We start from the raw sequence: 11,161 nt of genomic DNA on the forward strand, positions 1-11,161 counted from the left end.
AAAGTTTTTTACAAATTTTTTAAATAAAACAAACGGTCAAACGTTGCATACGGAAAAACAAAAAATATAGTTATTATGGGACAGAGGTAGTACTAGCTCAGTTAGCTTAGGTTTGACGATGTAATACTTTATAATTTCATCTGAATTCATATAAATACTAATAAATATAGCCATATATAAATTATATATATCTATCGATGAATAAATCTTACTAGTAAAGGTGAAAACTTTTACCATATAAAGTCTTATACTATGAAAGGAAGTAGAGCACATCTCAACATGTCACCTGTATATAACCAAATCTTAAGATTCTATAAAACTTATGCTTTATAATTTAAAATTTATATCAGTTAACAGACAGTTTCTTATAATTATATTTTTCACAATTCTAATACTCAGTTTGAAATAGAAAAAGCAGGTGAAAAACTTGCAAATATCTCGTATAAACTAAAGTTAATTATTATTTAGTTATATCTTTTATGCCTTGTCTCCACATACTTACTACATCATCTTTTAGTCTATTTATGGTCCTCCGGAAAGTATATGGAAGTATTAGATCTTTAGTGTAAAATTTTTGTAAGCTGATGTATCTAGTATTTTATAAATGTAGTAACATAATGTACCATTTCAACAATTGTTGATATAACTTTCTTTTTGCTATATCTATCAGTAACTTTCTATCTGACATATATCGCAAATTAACTTTATGACTGTATATATATTTATGGTGCTTCTCACTGAATACATTCAAATATTTCACAATGTATTTTGCACTATATATTTTATATATCTGGGGGATGTCAAAGCTGAAATTTCATCACTAAACTATTTCCAATAATCTTACGTTGGTGTTTACTTGCCTTATATAAAGTTCAGACTTTGGAGTATATTGATCTCCATTTTGTATTTTAGTCTCTAGCTACGACCGGTTTTTCATGTCATGACTGAGACACCTACACGATCCTAAGAAATAACTCAAGCTAAGGAGAATTTAGAGAAAAGTTAGCATGAGATTCAACCACACGTACGTAAACATCATTTTCTGTCTTTATATCTCCTTCCCTCAAATGCTATGTTTTTACTGTTGTATGATCAAACGGTGATTTATGTATTTTTGTTGTATGTTCAAATCCTCTATTTTTACTTATATTCATGTGAAATTTTTTTTTATTTCCATGATTTCGTACTCTTGCTTTTGAAAGGGAGTTCAAAGTCCAGCGTCAGCACTAAGCACGCTCTCTCAAACACTCTGATCGATTCGGTGAACACCTTATCCATCCGTCAAATAAATCAGCATACATATGACTCTCACTCACTAGTACTTCGTCAGAAAAACAAAGGAAACCGCGTGCGCTGTAACCTCTACAGTAACAGGAAAAAAGACAATTGTCATTGCAAATAATTACTTATTTTTTAATTTAATATCATTAACTTTTGAGTCTATTTGTTTTATTTAATATATTGAAATATTATTAATTGTGATTTAATTTATTATTAAAGACTATTCAAGTATGACCTATAATTTTTATATACTTAAAAATTCAAATAAAACAAAGGGTCAAATATAAATAACAATGCCGGACAAAATAATAAGCCATCGTGATTATAGGAAATCATTTTTTTCAATAAATAACATGCAAAAGCTGATGATGTATACTAATTTTAGGTTATAGTAGCAGAGGTTGGTTCGAAACTTTTGACTGAAAAGCGATTATAAAAAGTTTCGACAAAACAAGAAGGGTTGGTCACCAGGATACGTATAAATTATTTGTCGATGGCGAACTCTACCTCATAAGGCTTACATCTTCGAATATGCTATAGACATAAAGAGTTTGATATAACCGTTTTATGCCTCTGGTCAGACGACATCTTACGCGTAAATAGAAAAGGTAAAAAAGGAAGTTGTTTAAAAACTATAAAATTATTCCAATAGAAAAGGTGACGCTACACATCGCGCCACACAAACGCTGCACGCGTCACACATCGATCAACTAACCAACCTTCACGTCAGCCGCGTCACACATCGATCAACTAACCAACCTTCACGTCAGCCCACCCCCTCCCACCACCACCCCTAACAAAAGCTAGTGGATGCTCCGCGCGTCGCACAGCGATCAACCAATCAACCTCCACGTCAGCCCACCCCCCTCCACCATCACCCCCAACAAAAGCTAGTGGAGTTAAAAAATAACTGAGTTAAAAATTAACTGCGGCATAACAGTGTGATGTGAAAGTGCATCTAGCCCCAAACGAAGTTTTGGATGATTAATGACAATGCTAGCCAAGCATGTGTGCGCTAATGAGTTGTGATTGTAGAGAAGATGAGAGATCATTTTGATTGAAGGATTACTTGATCAAACATAGAGCATGTGTGACCTGAAGCGACGGCTCTACGAAGACGAAGGCGTATTTTATTTTTTTCTTTTTGAGTCGTAGGAACTCCATACTACTAAGAGGGGTCACTGGAATCTCTGCATGCATCCTGGAGTAAGCCTAAGCCGAGTGGATTAAGTTTAGGTCCAGTTATAGCCTATGTTGTTTTTCCTGAAGCAGGGACAGGACGGTCCGGTCCTTGGTCCGGCCCCTGCTCAAGTCGAGTGTGTGGACGGTCCGGACCCAAGCCGGACAGTCCGGTGGCAGGACGGGCCGGACCTTGGTCCGGCCCCTGCTCTGAGTGAGTGAGTTAAGTGTCGGTCGGACGGTCCGGCCCCCTAACCGGACAGTCTGGTTAGGTTTCTTTTCCAACGGCTAAGTGACGTCTGCCAGCCTATAAAAGGGGCTATTGAGATCTCTTGGAGATTGATCTCCTAGACGGATAGGCGTTGCCCGTGAGCCTCCGATTCGTGTGGATCGCCCGGGAGCAAGTTGTGAAGGTTGGTGCCTAACCTCCGCAAGGGAATAGGTAAGATTGGTAGTGGATTCTTGTGCTTTCTCATAGAAGGCTGCAGGGTAGAGGGAATTGCAATCTAGGGCTGGGCAAACCACCTTGATCTTGACCTTGGTGGTCGATCGAAGGAGTTGCTAGTCCATAGTTGTGAATTTAGAGACCCGTGTTGGCCTTGTGGGAGGAAGCCAAGAGAGGGAAAGGATCGAGAGAGATCCCGCTCGCAGGACGTCTCAATGGAGAGTAGCATCGAATGATCCGAACTTGGAGATAAATCTCTCGTGTCTTTATTCTTATGATTTCATGTTCTGTTTGTTACTACGATCTTTCTGCTGTTTTATTACACACAAAATCACATCACGTTCCCAGGAACATCACCGAAAAGGTAGGCTGTCAAATCTGCATTTTTCACTGACCAGACGGTCTGGTGTTCTAACCAGGACGGTCTGGCCAGAGCTCTCGGCCCAACCCGAGAGTGCCGACCGGACGGTCCGGCCAAAGGCCCGGACCGTCCGGCCCTGTACTGATGTGCATATTTGAAAGATTTTTCAGGACGCCTGTTCACTCCCCTCTAGGTTGTCTCTCTGGGACTTCATGATATGCATACTTGCCGGTAGGTGTGTTACTAAAAAAATAACTCAATATGTGTGCAATATGTTCTTGAGTTAAAAATTAACTCACGTGATGTGGGATCTGGTTTGGTTGTGATGTGTCACGCGCTATTTATTATATAGCACTCAGAGCGCTATACAGTAGTTCTACTCTTAGAATATATATATTATATATATATATATATAATTTTATAGACTATAATAAAACAAACAGTACATCTGTGCATGCACTGTTCACCGTTTTGTAAATTGGGTTTATATTTTATTTGTTTTGAAATGGTATATTTTAATATACTCGACGTCCCCAGATCTTTTAAGAATTTTCCTGACTAACTATATCATATTTGACGTACGTGTAAGCGTACACTATGAGACATGCTCTCTGGTAAAAGCCAATCACGTAGGAGTTTGATTAAAAGCTAGCTCGATTTTGAGATTACTGTCCTGACATAAACATGCACTGGGTTGAAAACCAGCTCAATGTACAGTTATTTTTGAATTATTCTTTCTGTATTTATTATGCCCATACCCGCGTCTCTCACAAGTTTTCTCGACAGCAAATCAAACAATTTAGACGTTCACAACTTAAATTGAAACAAAATAGTTAAGCAAACAATAAAACACCAAACCACAGTTACACATCAGATATGATTATCATATATAATTCACGTCACGTCAAAGATAGCCTGCCGTAAAACCGCGTCCTTAATTACCACAAAGTTAATTGCATGAATTAACTGTCACACGGTGGGGGGAAAAGAACTTGGCATCATTATAACTTAAGCTTCCAAAGCTACCTAGTTAGGCATAAATCAGTCACAACATCGAGTAGCTGCAAGCACGCATAAAAAAAACCCCAAGATAATTACTAGTGTAGTCACGCGTGTTAGAGATGTAGATACGTATGGTTAGAGATAACGAAGTCTAATAAAAACTCTAGAGATAAATATAAAATGCTAGAGAGATACGATAGAATATTTATCTTGTATTTCAAATTTCTATCTCCTATGTACGCTATAAATAGACCCATGAGAGCTAGTGCAATATACAATAGATTAGAACAGAATACAACAGATCATAGATTTCTCTTCCATCCAATATTTTCTGCAACGCGAAGGATTCTCATTTCTAATCCCTTCTGCTGTGAGAAAAGCGTGTGATCTAACGTTGTAAATATTGAACAAGGCCTTTGCAATAACACGACAAGGCACAAGCCAATGTCGTCGGTTATTTGGTACTTTTTTCACGGATGGATCTGAATTGGATGGTGGGCGCGAAAGTTACACAGATCGATGGAAAAGGTCGATCACTAGTGACATCCTAAAGTTGCAAAGGGAGTTTCACACGCGTCTACCACCGGTTGGCTCTCCATGGCTATAAATCTCCTGCCATCTCCCTGCATTCTGTGCAACAACACACACGCACCTAGCTACACAGCTTGAGCGGTCGTAGAGTGTGAAGTGTCAACGATGAGGAGATCTGTCCTCTCGCTGTGTTTCCATTTGGCTCTTGTCATTGCATTGGTGGCAAATGTTCCTGACCATGCCAATGGACGTGTGATTGGTATTAGATTTGATCCGAAGCCTACAGACCTCAAGCCTGAACCTGACCCAACACCGAAACCAGCACCAGAAACAAAGCCTACTCCACAGCCGAACCCTCAGCCAAACCCACAGCTGGATCCAAAACCAACACCACAGCCTGACCCAAAACCAGATCCTCAGCCGAACCCACAGCCCGACCCGAAGCAAGATCCCCAGCCGAACCCACAGCCCGACCCAAAACCTACGCCACAACCCGACCCGAAGCAAGATCCTCAACCGAACCCACAGCCCAACCCGAAGCCGGCACCACAACCTAGTCCAAAAGTTGACCCAAGACCAAGCCCAAAGCCTAAGCCACAACCAGAGCCTAGCCTAAAACCCAAGCCAGAGCCGAGCCCTAGCCCTAAGCCCAAACCTGAACCAAAACCTGAGCCACAGCCTGATCCTAAGCCAGAGCCCAAACCCCAGCCAGATCCATCCCTACCAAAGCCACCTCCCATTTCACCCGCTATAGCTATAATTGTGCCTGAGAACTGAGTCAATATCGAGGAGTCGACTTGGCTGTTAGCATGTATTATCCTCGTATTACCTTTGGTGTCCACTATTATTGTAGTATTACATGTATGTGCTCTTCACTTGTGTGTGCATGCAGTTATGTATGTTTTTATCAGCCTCTGTCTGAGCAGGTACGCTTTAGTGTAAAGCATATGCACGTGTGTTATGTTTGTGTTACATATGCTATCAATAAAAAGAGCAGGCATCCCTGTGTCTGTGTGTCGGTATTTTTAGTCTATTTTGCAACTCTTGCATTTGTTTTTGATGATGTGATCAAGGTATTTAATCGGCTTCTGATCCAAACAGAAGACTGTTTCCAATCCCTTTCTTAATGATTATTTACTGGGATGCGAGTGCATCAACCACTAAGCAGAAACGTCGTCGATCCCATGCTCAAAAGAAATCCATAAGTTAGAGCCCATCACTTTTGATCGACCCAAACATATCTATCTATATAAATCAAGTCTTAAAACATTATATAAAGTGAAGTGCACCGGTGGTCCTTAAACTTGTATGTATGTGTCATCTAGGTTCTTGAACTCTCAAAATGTATTTTTGGATCCCGAACTTGTCCGGGGGTGTCATATAGATCCAAACGAGCTCCAACCCGCTCCATCTGCTGACGTGGCATGCCACAGTGGTGCCTACGTATTGGGTGGTTGATTAAATGCCACTAAAACAATCTAGAGCCAGTCTCAGCATGTATCCGTGTAGTCACATCCTTTAGTTTGATACTTTGGTTGTATAATAGGTTTCAATTACTTATGTAGCAGTGCAATAAGAATTCTCTTGATACGGTAGTAATGGCTACTGTCTGTGTTACCTCTAACTAGCAATATGTTACCTATAACTATTTTCTCTTGACACAAATTTCATGCCTAGCCATATGTTACCTATAACTATTCAGGGTCAATTTTGTAGTTTTAAATTTCATGTGACCATACAAATTGGTTTGATGGAAAATGTAGAAAATGGGATTATTCACCTGAGTGGAAGCCTTTTTAATTCTTCTCTCTATTTCCCTTCATATACATTAGTTATTTATTATAAGAACTCCCAAGGGCTAGATGTCATAGAAATGTTTTGTTAGCTTGTGTAACGGTAACAAATCCCAAGAAAGACATATGCTTCCATAATAGAAAATTAACGGAAATGTTGTATGCTTTTTTAGTGACTTTTGATGTTTACTTATCACTTATTTTACTTTAATTATTTTCATAAAGCCATTAAAGGTTGTTAAAATACAATAAGCTTTGTTCTTAACTATTCAAAGATATGGATTTTTCTTGTGCTATTTTGTTATATATTTCTATTTGTCCAGATGCATCTTTGTTGCATTTCCAGTATGGCTATGTTTTTTTATACTAATACAAGTTATACTTGATATACTTTTTCTGCTACATTTTGGTATTAATTAAGGAGCATTATTTATGAAAATATGAAAAAAAAGCTAATATTTTTTAATCCATGCTAACTGTAAGAACTTGATTAGTACACGTAGATGAAAAGTTGTAAGCCTCTATTTCTTCTCACAGAGATCAATTGATTTTTTCTTGGCGGTACTACAACAAACTAAAAAACATTTGGTTGATGCAGAAGAGCTAACGAGTCAGTTACAACCGAAAGTGTGTACACAGAGGGAGAGTTTGTTTAGTACCAACAAATCATAATTGTTTCATACTACATTAGTGATGTATGTATATATTTATTTCATACAATACTACATTATATATAGTAGGTTCATAGACCTGGAATATTTAACGACAAATATTGTGGAACGTGCATTGCACATGCATGAGTACTAGTATAGGTTAAAATTTAAGTCCACAACAACCATTGATATAATCTAAACAATGGTTAAATTTTAACTTTACAACATTATCATCACAACCCACCACCCACCTATCTGTAAGTTATTTTTTAACTCCACGAGCAGCTGGGTTGGTTGGGGAGGTCGGTCTCTGCTTCAGGTAGCACCACCATATATATGTGTGTTATAAAGTTTGAACATATGAAAGTGTTCGTACAAGTTTATGGATGTGCAAGCATTCTTCCGTTAGACTTTTCAAATTTTGAACAATATTTTTTAAGCTCGATGATATATTATGGAAAGTGATAACCTTAGCAGGAAATTATTTTATTAGGACAAACTCAGTGGCATACAATAGATTATCTCTTGTATAGCTATAGAGTCGATAGTGAGGCAATGAAAAAGGACAAAGGTCCTGTTCTTCTCCCGACCTTAGAGCAGGTATAATGTCAGACTATCAGCTAGCTATAAACATATTTTAAAGAGATAAAAGAGGAAAGAACAACAGCGAGCTACCGAGTTGTAGTCATCTACAACACGAACTCCAAGACACTATATATATATATAACAGGTGGTAACAGGCATTAATAGTGTAGTATATGTTTTGTACTTAACTAACATATGAATTGGCTATTAGATTGATTATACATGATTTAGAGCTAATAGTTGGCTATACTGTTGAACTTGCTCTTACTAACCAAGACTCTATCGTTTTCGCACACACGCTTGCTGAACTACTAAACGTTGTGTTTTTGCAAAAAATTTCTGTAAGAAAGTTGTTTCAAAAAATTATATTAATGTATTTTTCAATTTTTTATTACAAATAATAAATTAACCATGTACTAATTTATTACTATGTTTTTCGTGCCCGATATCTATAACGTGGGGCTCGTAGCACGTGCGAACGTTTTGTAGAAGCATGTCATGCGTGTGGCGCATCCCAATCAAACCATTTAAATTTTGTGGTCATTTCCTTTTTCTTTTTCTATTTCGCAGCACATTAAGCCAATAGTGTGGCCCATATGGGGTTTGTTGGCGCATTAAAGAAAACTTCCAGCCCATCTAAGACAATCTCTTTTTAAATATGAAGTTGAAAGATTCTAAATGGGAGTTTTAAATTTGGGATTAAAAGATTCAATCCGAGTTGAGAATTTTGAATTTTTAGTTGAAATTCTATTGTTGACTTCAAAGTCTTGTAGATATCAATCTAAAGTTAAGGAAGTTTCCGTTCTTGTTTACAAAGTTTCTTGTTGACTTCAAATTCTATTGTTGACTTCAAATTCTATTGCTCGTAATCGGGAAACAATCTAAAGTTTCCGTTCTTGTTTACAAACCAACTAATTGCTCGTAGTCGGGAAACAATCTAAAGTTTCCTTTCTTGTTTACAAAGTAAGGAAATCAATCTATTAACTCCACTAAAAAAAGGAAACAAACTAATTTTTGATCTCTCTCCTTCCTCACGTAAGACAGTAAACCACGGTAATGGCAGGGAAAAAAAAAAGCTAGATGCAAACGACGAAACTTCCAAACTGACCAACGAAAAATTCCTGAAACCACAAAAATGGAACCCTGGCAGCGAGACAGATCCGTTTTCGTAGGTCCCAATGACAACAGACACAGTGGTGGCGATGACTGTGGCACAAAACGTGATCAGAACTCGAAACTCTAAACTAACTACACGCTAAGACCAGCAACATGACTCAACGATGTAACGCAAAACTCAATAATGCAAAAACTGTAAAGAACAATGCAGTGGATCAAGGATGTCTAGGTTAAGGATGATCTAATCTACTAATTTTTTTGGCTATTTTCTAGTTTATGAGAAGATAAAAACTCACCGAGAAACGAAAGCTTGATACCACTTGATGTGCACGGGGTGGCCTGATCTTTCGGTGAGTTGTGATAACTACAATTTGAGAGAAACGTTAACGATCCGACTACAACCGTATAAGGCGTTGTGTTGCACCTTAGCAATCGATACACCTCTCCTTGGGATGTTGATCTTGCCGGTGCAAGTCAACCTTATTCCTGCAATCAAATCGAAGAAACAAGCAAGAACAAGTAAAAGCAATCTGATATTGCAAATAGTAATTGAATACAAATGATAAGTTGGGGTTCCGAAGAACAAGCAGACGGGCGGTCTAGCCGACACACGCGCTGCAAACAAGTAGCAATGGCTAAACTTTAATCTAACAAAACCCGAATAACGCTAAAGGGGTACCTAGCTATTTATAGGGGTGAGCGGACGACCAAGGGTGCCCTCGGGTCGTGCTCCACCAGATTGGGGCGCACTCCACTTGGGCCCCTCTTGGGCCGGGGTCCCAAACGAAGTTACAATCCCATTGGCCCAATATAGATGACGCAACACCTTGTTTCTGTGATTGCTGCCAAACGAGATAGAATTTGACGATGATGCTGGATCCGTTGGAAAGATGACTCCAAGATCTTTCCATCAAGTACTCATGGAGCACATTAAGTCATGTCATGCGATATCAAGTACTCCCAGAACGTTTTGTAGAAGCATGTCATGCGTCTTGCGCATCCCGACCAAACCATTTCAATTCTGTGGGCATTTCCTATTTCTTTTTGTGTTTCGCAGCACATTAAGCCAAAAGTGCGGCCCTTGTGGGATTTGTTGGCGCACTGAAGAAAAATTCCAGCCCATCTAAGACAATAGATCCCTTTTCAAATATGAAGTTGAAATATTCTAAATGTGAGTTGACAGCTCCAAATTCGAGTTGAAAGTTTTAAATTGGGGATTAAAAGTTTCAATCCTGAGTTGAGAATTTTGAATTTTGAGTTGAAATTTTATAGTTGACTTCAAAGTCTTGTAGTTATGTGGAATATTTAGTCAGATTTTGTAAATTATAGGTAAACTCTCATTAAAAATGTTGTCGTATTTTGAATTATTGGTAAACTTTCTTTTGATCAAATTAATGACGTCGCTTATCTACTCAAGAACAGAGAAAGTCCATACATTATGTTGCCTGCAAAACCGTAGATTACAATTCTATATCACTCAAGACAGATCTTGAATATCATCACTATACAATTAATTATCAATGTAACATTAATTTCAGTAGCTGATCCATTAGAAAGCTTACAGCTAAACAAATTAAGAAACAAAATACATACAAGCAATATATATAAATCCGATTGTGTAAACGCTCAAAGTGCCATGCAAGCGAACCCTAGCTCGAGGCTGCCGGCCATCGTCTGGTCGTGCAAGAGCGTTGGCGAGACCAAGACGACCCTGCGACTCTGGCTCTACCCATGACTCCTTGTCGATTTCCACCATGTCGTTGTCAGCGTCCTCGGCTCCGGCGGGCTTCTCCTTCCTGGCGGCGGCGGTGGCGGCGGCAGCGGGGAAGCCGCTACGACGGAGCTCCTTCCAGCGGCGTTTCATGATGCGGGAGGTGCGGCCGTACACCGCGCCGCCGATCTCGTTCCAGCGGTCGCCGAGGCGGTAGTGGAGGCGCAGGAGTTCGTCGTCGTCGCGGGCAGTGAGGGGGCGGTGGTAGAGGTCCCGAGCGAGGTGGTGGCGCCACCTGTCGCGGCAGGACCTGGCGGAGCGGCGGGGCATGCTCCTGGCGATCCGGCTCCAGCGGCGGAAGCGGTTCTCCTTCGCGAGCCGCTGCAGCAGCGCGTCCTCCTCGGGCGTCCACGGCGCCGGCGGAAGCTTGAGCCGGACGATGAACCTCGAGCGCGGCACTGCCGGAGCTGGCGGCGATGACGCCATGTTCACCTCCGGGTCCAT

The 11,161-nt window shown here is 39.8% G+C and overlaps 2 protein-coding genes across 2 annotated transcripts; one reads left to right on the forward strand and one right to left on the reverse strand.

Annotated features, from left to right (window-relative positions):
* Positions 1 to 4,914: 4,914 nt before the first annotated feature.
* Positions 4,915 to 5,832, forward strand: LOC102712186 (protein TsetseEP-like). The gene has a single exon (XM_006657565.3). It carries the CDS (start codon positions 4,965 to 4,967, stop codon positions 5,574 to 5,576), a length of 612 nt encoding a protein of 203 aa, XP_006657628.1. The 5' UTR covers positions 4,915 to 4,964; the 3' UTR covers positions 5,577 to 5,832.
* Positions 5,833 to 9,426: 3,594 nt separating this feature from the next.
* LOC121054924 (transcription factor MYB73-like) lies at positions 9,427 to 11,161 on the reverse strand. The gene is made up of 2 exons (XM_040525906.1): positions 10,595 to 11,161; positions 9,427 to 9,432 (listed from the first exon to the last, which is right to left on the reverse strand). The coding sequence occupies exons 1-2, from the start codon at positions 11,159 to 11,161 to the stop codon at positions 9,427 to 9,429; spliced, it is 573 nt and encodes a 190-aa protein (XP_040381840.1).

This window comes from Oryza brachyantha, chromosome 7 (genome assembly GCF_000231095.2).
Source record: "Oryza brachyantha chromosome 7, ObraRS2, whole genome shotgun sequence".
In the NCBI taxonomy this organism is placed as follows: Eukaryota; Viridiplantae; Streptophyta; class Magnoliopsida; order Poales; family Poaceae; genus Oryza; species Oryza brachyantha.